Source organism: Melospiza georgiana, chromosome Z (genome assembly GCF_028018845.1).
Source record: "Melospiza georgiana isolate bMelGeo1 chromosome Z, bMelGeo1.pri, whole genome shotgun sequence".
NCBI lineage: Eukaryota > Metazoa > Chordata > Aves > Passeriformes > Passerellidae > Melospiza > Melospiza georgiana.
This window is the reverse complement of record NC_080465.1, coordinates 66,986,748-67,010,299: the sequence shown is the minus strand read 5'-3', so window position 1 is coordinate 67,010,299 and position 23,552 is coordinate 66,986,748. Positions and strand designations below refer to the sequence as shown.

At 38.4% G+C, this 23,552-nt stretch overlaps 1 protein-coding gene across 1 annotated transcript in view; it reads left to right on the top strand.

Annotated features, from left to right (window-relative positions):
• ADGRV1 (adhesion G protein-coupled receptor V1) overlaps positions 1-21,431 on the top strand; it is a 273,887-nt gene extending 252,456 nt beyond the window's left edge. Inside the window, exons 89-91 of the mRNA XM_058043225.1 lie at positions 11,209-11,400; positions 13,124-13,301; positions 20,990-21,431. Of these exons, the coding sequence (XP_057899208.1) occupies positions 11,209-11,400; positions 13,124-13,301; positions 20,990-21,108 (489 nt within the window). The 3' untranslated portion in view covers positions 21,109-21,431. The remainder of the gene's footprint in view (positions 1-11,208; positions 11,401-13,123; positions 13,302-20,989) is intronic.
• The last annotated feature ends 2,121 nt before the right edge of the window (positions 21,432-23,552 follow it).

Here is a 23,552-nt window from a genome sequence, read left to right as displayed (position 1 = left end):
TATTTATATATCCTTTGTCATTACATTGGTATGTATTGATATGCAATTTTTGTTTTTATTAGCAGAATTAATACATAAATACTTAATACTATGTAAAATATTAAATAATATTTAATTATACTATATATACTTAGTTATCTAATGTCGGCCATTACTCTCCCAAGTGTTGTACTTGTCTCAGAAATGCAGAGGAATCCCTGTTTAGAACCATTGGAATTGCCTCAAATGTTAATTTAATTTGCTTTCTATTTTCTGTAAATTTTCCTTTTTTATTTTTTTTACACTTCGTTGGTGTTTTTGTCCGAGACTGTTTAAAAAGTCCTGATGGAAATTCTTGTGGCAATGTTCTTTTCCATTAAAAAAAACAGTTGTAACACACAAATGCAAATTCTAGAAAGCTTTCTAAAAAAAGCCTCAAGACAATGGTTTCTACTAGAAGGCTTGACAGTGATGGGATTGAGTGCCCCCCAAGCAAGTTTGCAGGCAACACCGAGCCGTGTGTTGCAGCTGACACGCTGGAAGGAAGCGATGCCATCCAGAGGGACCTTGACTTGCTTGAGACTGGGTCCATGCAAACCTCACGGAGCTCAGCAAAGCAAAGTGCAAGGTCCTACACTTGGGTGGTGGCAATCCCAAACACACCTACAGGCTGGGCAGAGAAGTGAGTGAGAGCAGCCCTGAGGAGAAAGAGTTGGTGGTGATGGTTGATGAACAGTTCACCATGAGCTGGCAGTGTGCGCTCATGTGGGATCTCAGCACCTCAGGATGAAGGTGCAGAGTGACCGAGACCACCCTTGGGGGGCTTGGGAGTCCTGGAATGTTGCCAGAAGTGTCTGGTGGCTGGACTTTGATCCTACACAGGAGATGACATCTGTATGAGAACTGGGAGGATTTTACTGGGTGAATGGTGAAGGGATAAGTTAGTTAGAGTATAAAACACAGGGTTTAGGATTTCTGTACAGGGGGGTCTAGAGAAGTAAGATGGAGGAATTGGGGCGTGTCCTGTCCTTCTTCTTCTTCTTCTTCTTGGCCTCCATCTTCTGTGGTGATGGTGGCACTTTGGGATTGGTCTTTACTAGAAGTGCACCGGTTAATAAGAGTAGAAGGTATTGGGGAAAAATTATAAATATTGTACACGTAACTTAGAGTATAAAGATAAGTGACCACCCCGGGGGCTCGCAGTGTGCCCATGGCTGACTTGCTGTGCAGACCTCTGTCGGGCTGAAAGAAAATCTTTTAGATAAACAATTAATAAACACCGAGACCGAAACAAGATCAGAAGTCTCTCCTCGTCCTTTGAAGCGCGGGCTGTCCAAGGCCACTCTGGGCCTTTCCAGGCCACCTAAACAGCCGAGAAACCGACACGCTCACAGCCCAGCGAGCCAAACGTGCTCTGGGCCGGATCCAAAGGAGTGTGGCCAGCAGGAGGAAGGAGATGATTCTGCCCCTCTGCTCGGCTCTTGTGGGACCCACCTGGAGTGCTGTGTACAGTGCTGGTGTCCCAACAGAAGGAGGATGTGGAACTGTTGGAGCAAGTCCAGAGGAGGGCCAAGAAGTTGATAAGAGGACTGGAGCATCTCTCCTAAGACAGCAGGTTGAGAAAGTTGAGGCTGTTCAGCCTGGAAAAGAGAAGGTTGTATAGAGACCTCCTAGCAACCTTCCAGCAACTGAGGAGGGCCTACTGGAAAGCTGGAGTGGGACTCTTGATTAGGAACTGTATTGATAGGACAAGAATAATGAGTACAAACTGAAAAAATTGAGGTTACATATGAGGAATAATTTTTTCTCTGTGAGGATGGCAAGGTACAGGAAACAGGTTGCCCAGGGAGACTGTGGGTGCCCCAACCCTGGTACTGTTCAGGGCCAGTTTGGATAAATCCTTGGACAATCTGTTCTAATGAAAGCTGTCTCTGTCCATGGCAGCTGGGGTCAGGACTAGATGATCTTTAAGACATATTCCAAACCCTTAGCATTGTATGATTCTGTGATCAAATCCCTATTTAGTAATGAGTCTGCTTTTTATTTTACTTCGAGTAGCACTCCCTGTGAAAAGAGATCTGAAGTGCTCTCTTGAGGTACATTTTATTCTCTCCTTGCACAGACTGGGGGCTTATTTTCTCAAGACAAAAAGTGAGTGATTTCCATGACAGAGCCAAATGATACCTCTGCCTTCTCTTGTTCACCTAGTTGGCAGATATGGAAGGACATCTAGTCCTTGTCCTCATTTTTCCCCACATTTCCCTTTTCTTGAGGAGCATACCTAACCTAAACAGTTTTATCTTCCTGCTTTATAAAACTTGTCATCTGTCATCATTGAATCTGTGGAAAGGTAGTAAGTATCTATCGGATTTTTTCACTAAAATCAAGGGAAGAAGGAAGTATAAATTGCTGACAGTTCACATGACTATCACTTAACAGCAAAGCCTGCTATACAAGAACTGTTCTGAGAAAGTAGTTCTGAGAAAGTCAGTTGTCTGGCAAAATTGCTTCTTGAAATAACTTACACATCTGTTATTCTGGTTGTAAAAGTAATAAAAAATTAATTTTAAGATATTTGCTGGGGTCAGTTTTAACTAAGGGATGGTTGAACATGGTGAGACCTTGTTTGGTTCCCTACAGCCTTGCATGTCTGTAGCTCTTTTACTGGCTGCAGATTCACTGAAGGGTTTTCCAAATGGTCAGAGAATGCTGGAGTACCCCAACACTCTTATTCACATCAGTCCTGCCCTAAAACATTCAAGCAGAAGATATGACAAATAATTACACCAGTTATCTACAACCCTTCAGTTCCATCCAAGACAGAATTTTTTTAGGGTTTCTTGCATTTATGACTTCTGAAGTTGCAGAGTTCTTGTTATACAGCTTTTAATGGCACTTCACTGAAATACTCCTAAATAGACAGTTTATCCAGTTTGTCAGTCAGAGTAACAAGAATCAAAGAGACAATGGTAGGCATGAGAGAGATTACAACACTGAGAGAATTCCTTAAAGGGGAAAAATGTTGTTATAACAATAACTTCTAGCTTAACTCTTTGAGATTTTCTCTAATGCCATAAACACAAAGTTAGCCTCTGTCTTTTGACTCTTCCAGTCACGAAAAGCCTACTTTCTATTCCCTGTTTCTTTTATTCCTGTATATCAGTCATTAATACACATAAAGAGAAATTGCTGCTTTAACAAAAAATAACAATAAAAATAATAATGTGGTGCAGGAATAGTTCTTTTTTTGGCTGTGCACTGTGATGCTGATATGTCTGGTCTTTGAATGTAGTTTTTGCAATTGCTAGCTTCTTGTTTGAGTTTTCAACTTGCTTTCAGATATAACTAGAGAATCAACTGTTCTGAGACTGTTAGGGAATCTCTTGAACTAGGACCAGATGTTGGAAAGGCTTTTTTATCCAACTTTTCTTCTCTGGGAAAGCAAGAAAAGCAGTAGTAGGCTTAGATTGGAAGGTCTAAAATGTGGGTTTGGTTATAAATGTTTACCATGGAAAGCAAGTATGAGAGTAAGTATTTGAAAAATTTTACTAAGTTTATGTGAAAATGTTTGACTTCTAATATTTCTAGGAGTTGAAAAATGTGTGAGCATAACCTTACTGTGTTTGGTCTTCTGTTCTGTTTTGTGTTTGGTTTATCAGTGACAAATAGCCTGGTTTTGTTGGTATGTGATCTGACCACTTTTTGGTACCAGAGAGGTCCTCCTCATAGGATTAAGCACAAGAAGAACTAATTCAAAGAGGACCTCAAAGGATGTTGTCTCCAGTTTCTGTTGCCTGTGCAGGAAAGAAAAATGAATAAAAGCAGAGGGTGAAAAAATTCACAGGCTAAGAACTGGGGCAGAGATGGGGAGCAACGGGGTGCCAGTTTTCTTTGTTTGCTCTTATGTGTTCTTAACCTTCTGCCACCATTTGTGGTTGCTGAGATTTGATGACTCTCACAGAGTCTTACTGACTCTCTATAAGGAGTGACTGGAGCCAGAGCTGTGGGGGAAATTGCAAGCTGCTTCTAAGTGCTGTCTCTCTCATGTTTTCCCTACACCTCTCCCAAGTTCCTGCCTTCTGTGTTCAACTCAGTCATTCTTTCTCTGTTAAGCTTGAAATACCAAAATAGGGCTTTCTTTGTATTTCCAGGATGACTGCATTGGAAGGAAGGGACAGAATCTTATTCTATCTCAATCTACACCGTTTGCAAGTTTGGCTAATCATCTGTATTTTCAGTGCATTTTCAAGCTTAACACCCCTCTTTTAATGCTGAATCTGTGCTCTTGAAACAAATAACAACAACTAACCAAAAAAGTCACAAAATTGCAACCAAAAAACCCTAAAAAAAACTGGAATAAAAACCCCCAAGACCTTTTCTACTATTTACAGTGCTGAAATCAGAGGTAAAAATGGCAGTTGTGTAGGAGTAGTTACAAGTGTGCTGAGAGCTATGCAAAATATTTATAGTGAATACTGAATATCCAAGCAAATCTGGTTTTTAAACATGTGCCAAAGTGTGTGAACCTGTCAGGTAAGACTTAGCCAAGTTTAGACTAAATCTGAGATGAGCGCAGTTTGCCAGAAAGGAATTTATGACTTTGGCTTTGAGCAAGAGTTGCAAGATTCAGCATGGTGTTGGCATAGCTGGCTCTGCATAAAGAGAAACTTGGCAGTGTACACCAAAGTTTCAGATGAGACATTAGTATTAGGAAAACTTGTTTAAAATGCTGAAAGCACAATATTTTTTTTCATTATTACAGAATATACCTGTAACATATTTATCTGTGGAATTTACCAAAAACTGAAAGCGCTCAAAATAAGTATATCTCAGTGCAGACCTGTAAATGCACTTTCAGTTTAATGATAGATACATGAATTATTGCTTTTCTTCATTGCATTTTTAAGATGGCTTCTGCTCCTCTGTGTGTGTGTGTGTCTGTGTGTGTGTGTGTGTGTGGTGGCTGGTTCACCAGGTGATACCTACTGACATGGTATGGGTTTTGCGGTCCTAAACTATATTTATTTATCCTTGACTACATTTCTTATTGAGTTTTTGCTTTTGATGTTAATTTTTAGGTCTTCAGCTGTAACTGACACTAGTCTTGTTGTACAGAGCAAAATAGGGTGTAAATGCCTCAGGAACCAAAGTGCAGATAAGCAGTAAATGTTCACAGTTGAAACTGTGATAAGATAAATTGCAGGATTGATAAGAGTTACAATGGTTTCATCAAAACTGACGCTTAACGGCAAATAAACATTCTAACAGTTGATACACAGCAGGTCCAAAGTCTACTTACTAAATGCAATCATCAGCTGATGGGGCTGCACTGCTACAGGCAGTTTTACAACAATCACTTTGCTAAGAAACAGAACCACATATAAACGAGGGGTCTTTGATTTATATTTCAAAGGTTATTATTTCTGAAGAGCCATGAGTGGGAGAGGTTAAGTGATGGCTGCAGATTAGTATCATATGACTAAGATGATACTTCAGTCTTAATAACAACAATAAAAGATCCTCAATTTGCTTTCAAAATAAAATGTGATTGAAGAAAATAATGGCAAAATAAAATGTACATTGAAAACTGCATAGAAAAATGCCATGCATGCAATTTATTATAATGATCTCTAAAAGAAAAAGGAAGGAAGGGAAGCAGGAAAGGAAGGAAAGCTTTCCTTGCAGAAATAAATAGATAAATATATGTTTTGTGTTTGCCATTTGGCTCACATTAATAATACTACTGCATGTAAGATTCAGTTCCATAACTAATCAAAAAATTACTAGGAAAGATGATATTATCAAATTTATATCATGCTTTGCACAATGGCACTGATTATGATTTCTTGAATATGATTCCTTTAATTTTGTGAGTAATTTCTTGCTTTGCAGAGACTAGCTTTTGAACTTAGTGAAACATGCAATTTATTTATATTAATCAGACTGATAATTTTCCCAAAAGAGGTAGGCACTTGTTATGTAAATCAGGGTTAATCCACAGCAGTCTTTGACCAGCCACTGATGGAAAACAACATAAAGAACTTCCCATAAATTAATGAAAACCCTAGGGAAGTTCACAAGGAATCAACCAAGGCACTGAACAGCACACCACCAGAAGTGGCAGCAGCACCCCTGACCATTGACAGCCAACCAAGAAGAACAGTGTGATCACTAAATTAGCAAGGAAAGGACTTCCTAGGACTGGTTGGCAACAGTAAATTCACACAGTCCAGACAGAGAATGAAATTAAATCTCAACTGATAAAATTAAAAATCTGAAGTAAGACTAACCAAAGCCTAAGCTATCATACAGTAATGACAAAGAGCATCAAGAGCTGATCCAACTATGGACAATTCTTCTGTTGTCCAAGATACATTTGTGTTCTTTATGGGGGTGTTTTTAGCACCTGGCATGAATAAAGGTGCAAGTGTAAAAATAATAGTGTATTTTTTAGACATTCTGTTTTAAGGATCAGAATGAGCCATTTCTGGTAACTGAAATGTTTGGTCTGACCAAGAGGTCAGCTTTCCTTAGAAGCCTTAATTTTGCTTTAAGTATTCTCCTTTAGAAAAGCAACTTTTAGTGATACATGTGATGCAACTATCATGTGAAGATAGTTAACAACCAAAATTTTCCAAATTAAATTAAATTTAAATTTAATTAATTAAAATAATTTTAAATTAAATTAATTTTTTTTAGTGCTGATATATACCCAGAAGCAGGTTGAGAAATGGCTAAAATGGAGTGATGAAATCACTTTTTGTTCACAAAAGTCTTCTTAAGATACTTTATATATAGAAATACAATTCCTCTAAAGCAGATGATCATATCTGAATTAACTTCTCTGTTGAAAACAGGTGTTTTCGGGGTAGGGTATCTCAGACATGGTTAAAATACTTGTGGGAGATATATGCTGTATATTAGCTTCAAAAATAAGTCTAATACTTTGGTGTGTTTGTGTTTATCAGAACAATAATAAAATCATGTGATGCAGTAAACATCTTGGTTTTCTCTCTGTATGTAAAAAGGAGATGATGAAAAGATTTGTTGATTACCTACAATCTCTTTTATCCTTACTCATTAATAGTAACTAGTTAGCTCAGTTTTCTAATTTAGATGTGCTGTAGTGTCATATCAGTAATTTGGACACACAGAGTTAGAGGCCAGAGAGAAACTCTGAGTCTTCAGTGTGCAGTGAAGGTTTCCTGTGGATCAGTCCTCCAGTCCTTATGGGATCTTGTGAGGTGTAAAATGTATGAATGTATTCTGTCCTTAATTAGCTAGTTTCCTGCAACTGCTCCTCAAAATAAATAAATCAATCTGTTTTATAGGAAAACTCACCTCACAGAAATGCATGAACCCTCTCACCAATTATATTGTGTACAGATATACCAGAAAAAAACTCCCTTCTTCTTCTATGGAATAATTTCCACAGTCTTTTTGGGCAGGTTGCTCCAGTGCTTAGTTACCCCTACATTAAATATGTTTTCCTCATATCCAGTTGGAACCTTCCCTGTTTCAACTTAAGACCACTCTCTCTCCCTCTGTCACTTCCCACTGCCTTCTCCATGACTGTCTCTTGTAAGGTGAGCTACTGGCATAACCTAGAGCAGCACTGAGGCTGCTCCCACCTCACTGAACAAAACTGTCCCATCAAACTTTTCTATGTGAGCTTTCTTTCAGACATTTGTACCCGTGTGTATATGGATATTTTTTAACCTGTCATAACGCTACAAAAGAGTTTATGAGCCAGACCAGCTTGCTGAGATGAAATTATAAATTTAATTGTCTTCCATGAGCCAATATCAGTAAAATAACCAGCAGTCTTTGCAGACAGTCTCTTGCAGGCTTTTTTCGTATAAGCACCATGTTTGAGAACTATAAGTTGCCTGTTTGTGCTCCCTCCTTTGGACAGTCTAATTGTCTGCTTGGAGCATTTCCCACCTTTCTCCATAGGAAATACGTTACTACACCTTTTTCTCTGATGTTTTACTGTGGCATTTTACTAACACTACTATCATAATTTAACCATAAATGAAATAGGGTTAAATGTTTTCTAAGTAGTCCTGGGGGCCCAATGCACAGAATTTATGTAGAATCACTATTAACCCTCTGGAGTCCTAGTTCTTGAGCTTAGTTGTTCACTGTGCTTCCATAGGGCCCCAGTCAAACTCAGATTATTAGTCAGTCATTGTAATCTGGGACCCAAGAGATTTTCCTGGCCCCCTGGCACATGCTTATGAGTTGAGGAGCATGGCTCCCAATATATATATGCAACAGCAGAGGTTGCTGGTACTAGGCTGAGATTTTGGGGATTGGGTTTAGCTTAGGTTTTTTTAATGAAAACTTCTAATAAAAAATTAATATTTCCTGTACATTTAACAGAAATATTATTGCCTGTTTTAATTAATATCCACACCTTAAGCAACCTCTTTTCAATCCTTATGGAGGGTGTAGGTTCCCAGCAGGCTTGTCAGCAGAAATTAACTATTGTCTTCATTTCATTCTTAGTCCAGGCACCGAGGACAAGGTTTGTGAGTCTCTAAAAAAGTACATTAGTTCCAAGCTGGCTAGAGTTGTTTATGTGAAAACACAGAAAACATATATTACAATGCCAACAACCTTATTTTCATAGCAATTTATGACTGTTTTTACAGTGTTTTAAAGGTTGAAAAGAAAAGAAACACGAGTCACAAGAATGATGAAAGATCATTCAATTCTCAGACTGGTGCTTTTGAAAAAACTCACTGAAACTGAAAGCTGTGGTTGTGCTGACAACAACCTAAGTATCTGCACGCTGTCCATGCTCTTTCAGAGTAAACACCTTGGTAGCTGCTGGCTTGAAAAGAAACAGAAATTCATACTGCATGACATCATATGTATGGTCTTTGGAACTCAATGCAACCTGGGCAGGACCATTTGACTTGTTTTAGCTTCCTAACTACCTTCCTGGGGGTTTTTAACAGGGACACAGGACTGTCAGAATATGACCACAAAACCCTTTTGGTGCTTCAAACAAAACTACAGTGATGGTACAAAGAAATTCACATCTACAGAGCATTATCTTCTGGAGATTCTAGATTTAGAGGGGAATATAGGTGAAAGAAAGATCCATCCTTTGTCCAGCCAAGGAATTCTCTTTCCAGCAAGAATTCCTGTCTAAATGTATTGTCTGCATAGGAGTATTGGGTTTCATTAGGTATGAACTTCTGTTGGTAAGACATTGCTCTAACAACTTGCAAGACAGCAGAAGTAAAACACAGGTTTTGCTTCTGCTATCTGTCTCAGCCTTTGACTTTTCCTGTTCTTAGGCATTAAAATAACCTCCCTGTGTGTCCATGTGACTATTAGGGAAGGACCCAGAGGAGTTGTCTCATCATCAGAGAATTACATCAGGAGACAGACCAAGTTAAGGAGATAATTGTGACACTTTATTCTATGAGTGTTTGTTTTAGAAAATTGAGTGTCCGCACTTGAAGCTACTTGAGGAGAGTGACTTGTCATGGACCTTGTATACCAATGCCTTGTGTCCCTGCAATTTCAAAAGACAGGGCTGTGCTACATCGTCAGCTATTGAGTTTTTTTGAAAAGTACAAAACTACTTGAAATGTGTGTGCAGCTTTTGTGGCTAGGCCCTCAGAGACTGAACTGCCAGAGGCTACTCTGAATTTTGTATTGTCACTATAATCTGTTCTTCTTGGGGGTTTTATCCTTTTCATATCCATAACAACTTAAATTAAAATAAATCCATTTACTGGCCCTATTATGTTTGAAGTATATCAGAGTCCTTGAACTTGTTTATAGAATGAAAGGATATTTTAGTTCCTTTTAACCGTCTCAAACATGTTTACATCTATTTTATAGAATGTATTTACTTATGTGTATCACAAAGAAATTTCCTCTCAGTGAACTGCTCTGACTTGTCATGACAAATAAACAATAATCTGGAAAAGCAGGAACATGTTTTCTCAAAATAGCTTTTTAGTGGTTTTAGCACTTTTATTTGGTAGTTTTCTGTTAAAAAATCTCATAAGCAGAGCTGGATGGTTTTATAGCAGCTGTGTGAGAGTATCTCCAGTGTTTAACCAGCTGAGATTGAAATCCTGTTGAATCCCATTAGCTTTTCTTATGTGTCACTTGGGACTAGATGATTCTGTCATATCATTTTTGCAATAGAAATTATCAGTCCATGTATCATGAGGTGCTGTTGGGTATTTGCAGTCTCTTCTTTTTTCAAGTATTTTCAAAATTCCTTTTGTTAGGAATTCACAAATATAATTAGATGAAACTCCTTACTATTTGTAAACCCAGTTAGTACTTCCATGCCAGTGGATACCTTTAAAATGAATTGTTCTGCTTAGTACAATTAGCTTCAGGGTTCTGGAGAACAATGGGAATAAAAAAAAACATTGCAAATGTAATTGTATTGCAGCTATTGGTAAGAATGCAGAAGACTTCCTTCTGTACTATTTTGGTAACCCCTTCTTTAGTAATTATTTAACAGGTTGATTTATCAGTGGGAGTGGATTATTTTCCCTCAGTATTAGTGCAACTTAAAGTAAGTCAGATTTCTTATTGAGAAATTCAGTTACTGGATTTCTTTATAAACACAAGACATGGTTATATTATTTGTCTTGTCTCAGACTAAAGGTCAAAATTAACAGGTTTTAAAGAAGAACTGCAGATGCATACAGCAGAGCCTTTGATTGTAATCAGAAATGAAAATCAGTGCTGAATTAGTGCATATCACAGAACATCTAATTTGTAGTTATGTTATCTGTGACAGCAGCAGTGCAGTTTGCATGAGGTAAAGATTGCAAAAAGCTAGCAGGTCAGTAAGAAAATGAAGAATTGTGGCTAAGGAACAGCAGCCAAATACTATTATAAGGGAGGCCTTTAACCTCATTTTCACTCTTATGATAACTGTGAAACTCAAATCGGTTTTGTTGGTTTTGGGGTCGTAGCTTTCCTTTGCAACTCTGTAGGTTCAACTAAATAATAATTTTAAAATACTTGTGTGTGTGTGTGTGTGTGTGTGTGTGTGTGTGTGTGTGTGTGTGCGTGCTTGTGTGTTTTTAGCTGAGGAACTCAGGATTTGAACTTACTTGTAACTTTTAGATCTCTGGATCTCTGATGGACAGTGATTTCATCCACTAGTTTGCACAGAAAGCTCTGAACCAAGCTACCTGCATTTCACAGCCTGCTTTTCTCTTTCAATCTCTGTTTAAGGGTCTTTATGTCTTTGTGGTGTATTTTATCCTGCACAACCAACTTTGCTGTCCTGTGAAAGCAAGTTACACTGTTGACATGAATGGGCATGCAACTCCAGGATCAGCATTTTTCACACATGGCAGTGGTCTGCCAGCTGCAGGAGGAGAGATCAGCAAGTCCACGCAGAACCTCATCAGTGCCATGGAAGAGGTAAGAGTGCTCTGTAGTTCTCTGTAGCCATTAACTTGTTTAGAGATTTCAGCATTAGTTCTGAAGTGTAACACATGGGAATAAGATGCTAAATGTTATAGGTTTGACAGGGGGGAGCTTTTTCTTTCGTTTATTTTAATAACAAAAATAGGTATCTTTATCCATGTTATTCTTGGAACTTACTGTGCCCTGATAACATCCCATGTAGAAAATTTCTTCTTTCACACTTGAGTTTTCAGATTATTACGAAGATTGATTAAAGTGTCAAAAGGAGGTCATGAGAAATGAAAATATCAGGTTAATTCTTTCAGCTTACTATAGGTTTTAGATGGGCTTTATGTAGTTAATTTCTCCGAGTTATGATGATCAAAACTTCTGGAAGTTGCAATAAAGTTAGAATAAAATGGAATGGAATGGAATGGAATGGAATGGAATGGAATGGAATGGAATGGAATGGAATGGGGAAAGGAAGTGAGTGGAAATGGAAAAAGGGAAAAGGGGGAAAAAAGGGGAAAGGGAAAATAAAAGGGAAAAGGGAAGGGAAGACGTAGTGGGTTTACCCTGCCTGGATGCCAGGCACCATCTAAAGTGGAGATGATATAGAGATGTACTTAGCAATATTAATTTATCTATTGCTAACAAAATCAGAGCAACATAATGAAAAAAAAAAAAAAACCAAAACAACCAGCCTTAATAACCTTCCCCCGTTCAGCAAGCCTCCTTCTTTCCCAGGTCTCTTTCCTCCCTCAGCAGCACAGGGAGACAAGGAATTTGGGTTCTGGTCAGTTCATCATCCATAGCTTCTGCAGCTCCTCAGCGAGAGGAGTCCTTCCTGTGCTTGAACATGGGGTCCCTGGCACAGAGGAGAGCTCTCCATGAACTCACCCGGTGGGAGTCCATCCCGCAGGCAAGAGTCCCCCCCAGACTGCTGCAGCATGGCTCTTTCTTCCAAGGGGCATAGTCCTTCATGGACAGGCTCCAGTGTGGTCTCTGAACACCTCTCACAGCCTCCTCTCAGGCACCCCCTGCTCTGGCATGGGACTGCTTGATGGGTTGCAGGGACACAGCTGCTTCCTCATGCTCTGCACCACAGGCTGCAAGGGAGTCCCAGCTCTTGCATCTAGAGCCTTCTCCCTCTCCTTCTCCACTGACTCTTGTGTCTGCAAAAATGTTCCTCTCACAAATTCTCACCCCGCTCTTCCCTGGCCACAGTTACATCTGCACAATAATATTTTTTATAAATTCTGCTTCTTGAATATGTTATCACAGAGGCATTACCACCATTTCTAATTGACCCAGATGTGGCAGTGGATACATCTTTGCAGCTGCCAGGGGTTGTTCAACCAGGCATGGAAGAATCTTCCAGTAGCTTCTCACAGAAGTCACCCCAGTTGGCTCCCCTGTAACCCTCCACACTACCAAAACTTGGCCATGAAAACCCAATACAGAAGGAAAGGAAAGGCAAGGGAAAGGGAGATACAGATAGATAGATCTAGATCTAGATATATTTATAGATAGATAGATAGATATAGATAGATGTAGATATAGATATATAGATACAATTTATTAAAAAGTTTTAAAAGGCTTCCTGGTTCATTATAGAAGTGACAGAATATCTGGTTCCAAAATCTCTTGGTCTTCAGTTCAGCTCTGGTCATAATTTCCACTTTCTGTAAAATAGTTTTGATGCTTACTGAATTTTGTGTCTTTTTAAACTCTGCAGGTGCCTGCAGACTGGGAGAGGGCATCCTTGCAGCCTGCTAGTCAAGCTAGTGCTGCCTTTAAGCAGAGTCCACAAAATGGTAATGTTTTCCACCCTTCTGGAGGATACAGTACCAGCTCATTAGTTGCTGATGAGGAATCACAGGAGTTTGATGACCTAATATTTGCTTTAAAGACTGGTGAGTGACTCTTCCCTTTGCCCTTCAAAGTTTGCTCTATTGCTATGTTGTTATTTATCCTAATGGTGCCACCATTCCACGAGATACAATTAATGAGGTATCTTAATATAATCTGATTTCCAGTGAAAATCTTAAAGATCAGTTATCATAGGAATGTCTGATAGGACAACCAAAGAGACAAGGGAATCCTGCCTGATTAGATGTGGCATACGCTAACCAAAGCCCACCCAGTTAAAGTACAAGTGGACTTGCTTTGTAGCAGGAGGTCACCTAAATGATCTTTAGGAATACCTCTGAGCCTTGCAAGAGACAACAGCAAGATATTTGTGGGAGTAGCAGATTATATGACCTGGCACAAACAATTTCAGAAGGTTGTTCCCTTCAGTGAATCAAGAAAAGTTAAACTGGATGGGAGACTGGGAATGCTGATAATAAATAGGTGTTTTTATTCAGTAAGTTTATAATGCTATGTATCCTAAGCTGATTTACATTGCAGGAAATGCCTCTAATTATGAGGCCCTCAAAATGTGAAGGACATGGACTGATTTCTACAGGAGGCCATGAAGGTGCTCAGAGGGCTGGAGAGCCTCTGCTATGAAGAAAGGTTGAGAGAGTTGGGATTGTCAGCCTGGAGGAAAGGCACTCAGGAGAGCTTTGAGTCCCTTCCAGTACCTAAAGGGGCTACAAGAGAGCTGGAGGGGGACTTTTGACAGGGCATAGTGTGACAGGAAGAGGGAGATTGGCTTTGAACTGAAAGAGGGCATGTTTAGATTAGGTATTAGGGAGAAATTCTTCCCTGTGAGGGTGGGGAGGCTTTGGCACAGGTTACCCAGAGAAACTAGGGCTGCTCCATCCCTGGAAGTGCTCAAGGCCAGGTTTAATAGGACTCTGAGCAACCTGGTTTAGTGGAAGGTATTCCTGCCCATGGCAGGGGGTTGGAAATAGGTGGTCTTTTTGGTCCCTTCCAACCCAAACCATTCTGTTTTGTGAAAACCTGTTTTATACTTATTATTTTTTTCTAAACATTTTGCAGACTAGTTCTACTAGCAGAAAATAGCAGTCTTTTTTTTTCAAGACTTTCAAAGCCAGGTGCAGAAGTTACAGTTTAAAACCTTTATTTTTTTTAGGAATGTAAGAAGGTAGCTTTTACTTTTTGACTTCTTGAACACTAAGAAGGAAATTCATAGATAGTTAATAAGACATGAAACTATCTACATCTAACACTCCTATTATTACACAATGTTTAGTACTTAAGTAAATCAGTTGGCATTAGTAAACTGTAGAAGACTGAGTCCTAAGGCTGGAAGAACAATCAAGGCAACAGCCATAGCTGAAATATGATACAATTCAACACATTCAAGCACTTAGTTACTTTTTCCTAAGTCCTCAAGCTCCATCCCTAATTAACTTGTTTTAAGTTCTTTGAGAAAGTAGGTCTAAAACCAACTTTTGATTTTCTTACCTAAATTCTATTATTGTCTTCTTTATTAAAATTTTATCATAACTTTATGAGTGTTTCATATTAATATGATTTGAAATAGTGACTTCAGGCCATTGTTGGAGAAAAATATTTTGTTTATGCTACTAATTCAAGTAGTGCCAGACAATTTTACACCAATGCTTATTCATGTGCTCACGTGGTGTCCCCAACAGTGTTACAATAGTAAAAATCCCCATGATTTCTAAACCAAACCAGCTGTCCCATCTGGTTGCAGCCTCACATTTGAACAAGATGACCTGAAAAGGTGGTGTGGAAGGTTAGAGCATCTTTGACCAGCAAAGTAAATGTTTATCAACTATTGTCTCAGACACAACCTCTAGCTCAGCATATATTTTTTCTTAAACAACAAACAAACAAACAAAAGCAAAAACCAAAAAACCCCACCAAAAACAAACAAAAAACCAACAAGCTTTTCTGTAACTAAAAGTCTTTTTTATTATTTTCATCCTGACATGTTTTCCAATTCAGCTAAGTGCATGGCCAAAGAGAGGGAGGCAAGGAATCACATGGAAATAATAAAAAAGGAGATGAGGTGGTGGAAAGCTGGAATTTTTTTCTCTGTTTAGCAATATGGACCTATGCCACTAAAGTATTCAGTGTGCTGTTGTCTAACAGGAGTTTTATGATAATAGTTAAGCTAGCAGGCACTGAAATGAGCTCATCTCTAAGTCTCTCTGCACTACATTTCTTCCTCTCTTGTGTCATTGCTTGTGCTCACATGAAACCACAAGAAGTCAAGTTAGATTTCTCTTTTTCTTCTTCTTTCCACTCCCTGCTCTCTCCCAATCAACATGAGTTAGTCGGAGGCCCTTTGAGCGCCAGTCCTTGCTCCAAGAAAGTGGTCATTGGCAATTGGAAGACAAGGACCTCTTCTCTAAATAGGCAAAAGTGTAAAGGCAGCTAAGATGCCTTTTTGCTGAACTGCTCTTACCTGTAATTTGCTGTGTGAGGAGCTTCTCAATTCCTTTTTTTTTTGGAAGGGTGAGAATTCCTCATTCTGGAAGAGCAGGGAGAAGGTGCTTTCCCCCCCACATTAGCTAGTTCTATCATTGCTGAACTGGGGGCTGTTTCTTTTGGAGGAAGATTAAAAATGCTATTGTTTGAACTTTACCTTTGCTAAACTGTCAATCTATACTACAACTTACCTATAGTAGTGCTATAGTGCTCCCACTCTGAGGACTGGGAGAGGATCAGGGTTGATTAGCAGAGGAATATGTAAAAATGTTTTTATGCCCCATTATGCTTCATCTTTTCTTTCTGTTCATGTAGTTCTGAGCTGTCTGAAGGTAACTTCAACTTATGGCCACAGGGAATAATTTTGTGGCCACAAGGTTTAACCTGGATCATTTGGAATGAGTATAATAATTTTAGCAAAGCTAAATTTCATTCCTGCCTTTCTGCCATTCTCAGCTGTAGAAATGAAGACAGATTTAAAAAAAAATCAACCAATTCTCCACAGAAAAACTTTGTTTTTAACTTGTCACTGTTTAGTAATTTGCCGTGTGCAGTGTAGCCCCATAAATAGTTGTGCTGGCACTCTCAGCCTTGTTGCTAAAGGAATGTGTCACAGAACTGTGCACTTAGCCCTTGGTTCCACAGTCTTTAATGCTGGGCCTAATTACAGATTAACCTGAAATACAGGCTGGGTCAGATGGAGACATACGACTGCAGTTCTGGCAAATCAGGTGGATAGCAGTGTGCTGTTTCTTGTTATGCTAGCTTCGTTCAAGGATCACATGGTGATAGGGTTTTTCTGTTTTGTGTGAGAACCCAGTGGGCTACTTATATCATGCAGCCATTGTATTTGGATGCCTTACCAAATAATTCCTTCTTTCCATCAAATGTGCTCATGTCCATACAGAAATACACTGTTGGGATTCACCCTGCTCTCTACATCATGCTGTTTCTTTTATTTTGGAGTTCTTTTGGAAGACAGGCCAGCTCCAAGGTGGCTTATGGGAAGGAAATAATAAAACAATTATGGTAGGAAAAATACTTTAGGGGCATGTCCTGCTCATTGACATGTGCTAAAAGCTTTTTTTAATGTTTATTAATTTTTACTTATTAATTTTATTGTATTTCATTTATGGCTCTCATAATGATTCAAACAGCTTCTACTGAGAAAGTTAGCTATTTGTGAATTAGTTTTTGTTGATTTCACTAATAACTTTAAAAGTCTGTAATTTTGGACGTGATTTCATTTCCCTTCTGATTTCTTGTGCAAAGTTTACATTGATAGTCAATTTAGTAAGACTTTGCCTTCCGGATTGCAACACAGTCATATGTTATTATAATTGAGGATAGAGCCCAATGTACCAAAATTCCCTGAGGACTTGTACTCTGGTAGAGAAGCATTAAAGCATGAATAAATGCATGATAGCTTTACTGATTTCTGAACTTCCATCTATGTCTCACAAATACTCCTATCCTCTCCCTTTATGTGATGCACAAAACCAAAACAACTCATTCTTTTGGATGAAATGTGAAACCAAAACACAGCAAAGCCTTTGAGGGAGGCCCAAACTCCTCCAGAGGTGATGAGTGACCCACCATGGTAGTATCCAGATATATATTAAGCAGAATACTGCTACATTCATACCTCAGTGTTTTTTTTAATCTTAATGCAGGCAATTGTGATAAGTACTATAGAAATATTCCAGTATTTCTTTAATATGATGAAAATATTCTAATGATTCCCTGATATGGAAAATACTTGGAAAAATCTACTAAGTTAAAAACCCCACAAAAATACAGCTGTTACAATAAGAATGTTATATAAAATGATTCATGATTTTCAATCTAATACAGCTAGGGTTCCAAAGTCAGCATTTTATATACCTTGGTGACCCCACTGAAGGTGCCTGGTTTAAGAATAAAGCATCTCATGTGGCCATCCTGAACCTGGGGAAACATTTGAAATTTCAATTCTAAAAGGTATTCAGTGCAGCATCCTTGAGACTTTCTATTACAGGGCATATAGATTGTAGGTGGCAAAGTTCCTGCCTTATCAATCTGCCTCTCTATTTTGAAGGGCTCACTTCAAAGAAAAAAATAAAGGAAAGAAAGTTTGCATATTCATTCAGTTTCTCATCTGTAGTTGTCACACATATGTTATGTGATGGCTACTGAATGTGACTGTGCAATACCCAGTAAGCATTTTTAGTTCAATATGAACTTTTTTTATAGAAGCTGGATGTCTGTTGGTGTCACTTCTGTGAAGTTAAAACCCTGAAAGAAGAATTAAATTTGGTTTGTGTATCTTATTCATATACATCCCACACATATAATAAAATTATGACTGATTAAGCAAGATATAAGTGCTTGAGAGATAAAAAGTTTTCCCAGTGATATGAGTACAGTGTTTACAATGCAAGCTCTTTCCCTTACAATGTTTTAGTGAAAGTCTTAGCTATCTCTAAGCAAGCAGATGATAACAGCTGTTGTTTCAGGGGCATAGGGATGCACTAATACAGCCCTTCACCAGCAGATGTCAGTGGAGGAGCCTCTCTGGGTTTGAAGCCTGAGCTGAGACTTTTCAGTTTACAGCTAGTCCTTGCATACACAAAGAAAAGAAAGGAAGGCTTCATTTTCTTGCTTATTTTTCTTCACAAACTGGGAAAAAGTAAAACTCTCTGCTACATACCTACCACACAACTCTAGGATCTCTAGAAGAGTGCATGTTTTTTGGAATCTGATTGAGTTTAAATTCCACTCTAATCTGAGAACACAATGGACCAATGAACTCTGTGAAACTCAATTGTGTAAACAGTCATACCCTTTCCAGCCTGCCGACTGTTTGGTAAGCTGGTATCCTGGTTACATTTCAGTTCTTATTCCTAAAAAGGATCAACTCTAACACAGTTTGTCTTTGCAGCATCAGCAGAGCAAGGCCTTTGCAAACCTAAAGTACCCAGTTTCAGTCTCTGACTTACCAAGTTCCTGATAAGAACCTATGTAACAAAAAATATCTTCTCTGACTTTGCACAGAGCATGGACAAAACTTGCACATATATGACATTTAAGAATACATATAGTATAATATCATTAGACCAATACCTGATCTTTTTAGTGCCCAGCAAAAGATTCTTAAGGAAGTCCTGTGCTAAGTTGCCACGTTATCGGTATAGCTACTGGTAAGACAAATATCTTTCTAACACCAACACGCAGTGTTCACCTTCCATAAGAAGTATTGTGTTCTTTCTTCATTTGAAGTATTTTATTTACTTCATGGTTTTTGCTTGATCATCCATCTCCATGTGGTAAATACAGCAGTCTGATTCATCTTACCTATTACAGTCAGGTTTCCTTTCTAAAATAATCAAACAATCAAAATAACTCGTTTAAACAATTGCTGTTTTTTCCAGGACCTTCAAGCACCTTTTGGATATTAGGATCTGGCTCAATAAAGGGTTGAATGTGCATACAAATTTAAATCAACTTCAATACATTTATAAACAAGTATTTTAATAATTCAGATCCTAATCTTGACTTTTTTTATTGTATCTCTGTATCTTGATGGATTTTTACTCCTGTCAAACTCTGGCAGTAGTTGTTTTCTCAAGAACTTGGATCGTGCCAACCTAAGGACTCAGTAGTGTCAGTGAACGCATGTTCCCTCCATGACCCAAACGCCAAAAAGAAGGATCATGGTGCAACTGACCCACTTTACCCCTGGATCATGGAGCATGGAGCCAAGTTTGGCCCCTACCAGGACTTTGTGCAGACCTCTGTGGAAAAACTTAGCTAGTCCTACAGGACCTTCTGTGCAGGTTCTCTGGACCAAACGCTGTATTCAGAATTGCAGCCTGACTTCCCACAGCAAAGCAGCATCACACTTCTGCCTGCTTTACAGTACTTCTTTTCTGCTTTAGGGGTGGTGGTTGGAAGGGTGCTAAGAGAAATCTTTGTCGAAGTGGAATAACAGAGATCATAGAAAAAGGTGAAGGAACTAAAAAAAAATTAAACTACTCTTTTCTTTTGTCGAACAAACCAAAAACTGGAAAGTCAGTTGAGATAGAAATAAGAGATGCAATGTATACCTTATAGAAACTCTGGAAAATATTTTTCAGTATGAAATGCAAATCACTGCCTCTCCCAGCATACCCTGTTCAGGGCTGTTTGGAGCCAGATGTCATTCCTTTGTAACTACCTTGAACTGCATGTAGTTACTGATCTGCTTCTGTCTAAAATAAATTATTTCCCCCATAATTTGTAAATGACACCACTACAGGATCATACTTGAAAGTGATTCGTATTGATATCCTCATGCCTCATTATACTCATATGCAGTTCTCAACAAATTTAAAGCCTAGACACCTTAAGCCCTCAAAACTCATGTATTGTGTAGAATTTGTTCTATAGCTCAAGGAGAGGAGCTGAAAAAACACTGAAGTTTATAGTTTCAACAGATCTCTTGTGACAAAATGGTCTGGAAAAAATTTGCATTTCATAAAACTAGTGCAGGATTGTGAATCTTCACACTAATCTGCTCAAACCTCCCCCACAATAAAAGCCCAAATCAAATCCCCATCAAACATTTAGGAAGCAGAAAGCTAGCAGAAGTCCTATGATGAAAGGATGGAGAAGGTAGCCTCCCAAGGTCTCTTCTACACATGTTTTGGAGGTTCCCTTGGACAAAAATCTAGTATTTACTTCTCTCTTCTGGCAGAAGTAAAACTTAATACAACAATTTATGTCAAATGTGCGTTTAAAGAATATTTGGTCAGTATATTTTTTCATGTCGAAATTACTGTCCTATTAAAACAGCTGGAATTATTGTTTAACTTTGAAATTATATCATTAAAAACCAATTATTTATGAGGAAATCCTTGGAAATACCACTACTAACAGCCAGATCATTAACTTAGTTCAAGCCAGGCCTTGATTTATGGTTTTCTGATTTCAAGGCAACCTCTAAATATCTATTTTACCACATTCTGGGACAAATAAAGTGAATGACAGTGGAATTATGAAAAAGCATATCTGTATGGTGCAAATCTATGTCAGCTAATGTTATAATCCATGAATTCAGTATAGTAAACTAGTATGAGGTAACTTGCCACGTGGTTGTGGGGTAGGGAAACATTTCAATAATCAGAATAAAACAGAGTAGGACAGAGTATCCTCATTACTCTGGCAAAATTTCATTCTCACTGATTCTTATTTTTGGTTTTTTTCTCTCTTTCAGGTGCAGGCCTCAGTGTCAGTGATAACGAATCTTGCCATGGCAGCCAGGATGGTGGCAGCATGGCTAACTCCCAGATTGTAGAGCTTAGAAGAATACCTATAGCTGACACTCACCTCTAACTCCCCAGCTTGCTTGGGATTTTCTTGTTGTTGTGGTTTTTTATTCAAGCCTCAGTATTTTTATATTTGTACTTCCTTTTGCACTAAAACACTATAGGAAACTGTAGTAGAATGTTGTTATCTTTACTGAATGTTTAACACGGAATGTTTGCTTGAGGTTTTGTATATCAGAAAAAGAAAGTAGATTTTTTATAGTGTGTGAGCATCAATAGATACCATGGCAATTGGCCTAGATTTGTATCTTGTAAGTAGACAGTACATTTCATAAACTGTAGCTTTTTTTAAAATTAACCTGTACATTAACACTGATTAATAAAGCAATAGAGTCTGTTTGATACAAACCAGTCTGTTATTTCTCCTTACTGTTTATGAAGATGAAAGGTGATGCAGACATCTTTTGAATAGGTGTTGTTGAATAGGAAAGTGTTCTAGTGGCACAGTTTTTCTAAGTTTCCTAAGCTGTACTCTTCTCACTGGTTTTGTGAGTACCCAAATCTGTGAACAAATTCAAATAAAGATGCAAGCTTTGAGCCCAAGAGCTTGAAATTTAAATTGTGACATGATAAATATGCAATGACCTGAAACACACAGAGGGAAGGGGAGATGAAGAACAAGAGTGAAATCACTGGCAGCTGTGTGCTTTTAACTTCTTTACGTTGTTGATTTCGTAATATTAAGATCTCTCACTCTTCACAGGCTAAAAAATAGGAGGAATTCCAAAGAGTTGAATTTTCTGTTGATCTTTGTGTTGATAGTGCTGTTCTGATTGAAGGGTTCAAGTATTGCATTACAGAGTTAGATCAGTAATCTGGGGCCAAAAATGAGCAAGAAAAGTCCCCCGTTGGAAGAAAAAAAAGAACAGAGGAAGTATTTCAGAACTGAGAGGGGAGGCAGGCTGATCTTGTAGGAATCATTAACTCTGCTTGTGCACAGACAGTCTGGAAGAAAAACACATTAATGCAGGGGACCAAAGGAATTTTCCTCTGAACATTTCTCAGTGTAGTATAGATGTAAATGAGAATTTAAGTCTTTTATACATTCCTCAGGAATTTGCTAAAGGCTTTACACTGGGTAAGGGCTGAGCAACAACCTCTCCCTTTAAATGAAAATATTTCCTATAGAAATCTTTCCATGAATATTTTAGAATCATATGCAAATTTTGCTGTATCGAATTAGATGATGAGCTTAAAAAAAGCCTAAACCAACAAAACAAACAACTCCCACTTCTGTGTCACAGTTCTGTAAGAGCTAATATGACTGCACAGCTTATAGTTATCACCTGTATCCAAGACAGACACCAACTTTAAGGTCTAATGCTGCAAAAGCCTTGACAGACACAGGAAGCTATTTTTAGTCAGGAAAGTTCTTAAACAAGTGCTTTTTAAGTATCTGTTTGAATTGGGAAATAAGAATATGTCTGTGTGTATCTAATATATGATCTGCGATATTGAGTCTAAAATTTCTGACTCATAGGAATTTTGTTGTCTCTTTACACTGGTCATGTTATAGAGGAAACAAAGCGAAGTCTTTTTGGAAAATGTCAAAAGTTAATGTGAGTTAGAAGGTGGGAGTGGGGCACAGTAGATGAGCCTTTCCTTACTGTGGGCAATGCACAGGGTGGTCAGGAAGACCCTGAGCAGAAGGGGCAGGTGTTAAAATTGAGTGCAGTACATCACACTATATACATAGATCATACAGATATATAAAGTGGGAAAAATTATACAAAAGTGAGCCATCAAAGCAAATTTTGTAATTCACTTTTTTGCCCAAAGTACACCTGGTGAAAAGGGACTTTCTGGGCACTTGAGTGAAATGCAAGTATCATTAAAGTATGTGAGCCTGGAGTTAACATTAGTTTTGGATATTTTGCAATATGGCACATTTTTTGTTTTCCTCACAAGAAACCTGGCTCATTCTTCCTGAATAAACTGAGATGAAGTAAACCTTGTGAGTGCTGATCCTTCTCATCTACCTACTGAAGGCTTAATGTGAAACCTGGCCCTACAGAACTATTGCAACACTTGCTCGGTTGTGAGCAAGTCAGGACTGTAACAGATGTTTCATTACTCGAAGTACATGCTACTACATGCCGTGAGAAAGCTTCTAAAGAGGATGTTTGTTTGATTTGACTCATCACCATAAATCTTAATACTTTATGTCACTTCAACTTGTTGCACAACTGGCCTGCTTAGGGATTTACTGTAAATGCATCAGCATTTTCAGAGTAGATCAGTTGGGTGGCTTCTGCTGCCAGCATTTTCTAAACTTTACATCTCTGTGTGGTACTCACATGGTTTAAGGTCATGAGATGAGTTTTGTAATTGTTCTAAAGCTGATCCTATTTTACCAGAAAATGTTCTGTCTGTATGAGATTCAGCGGTTTAATAAAACGAGTCTCTCTCAGCCCCTTTTTGCTGTTACTTGGACAGGCAAAGAGAGCCAGG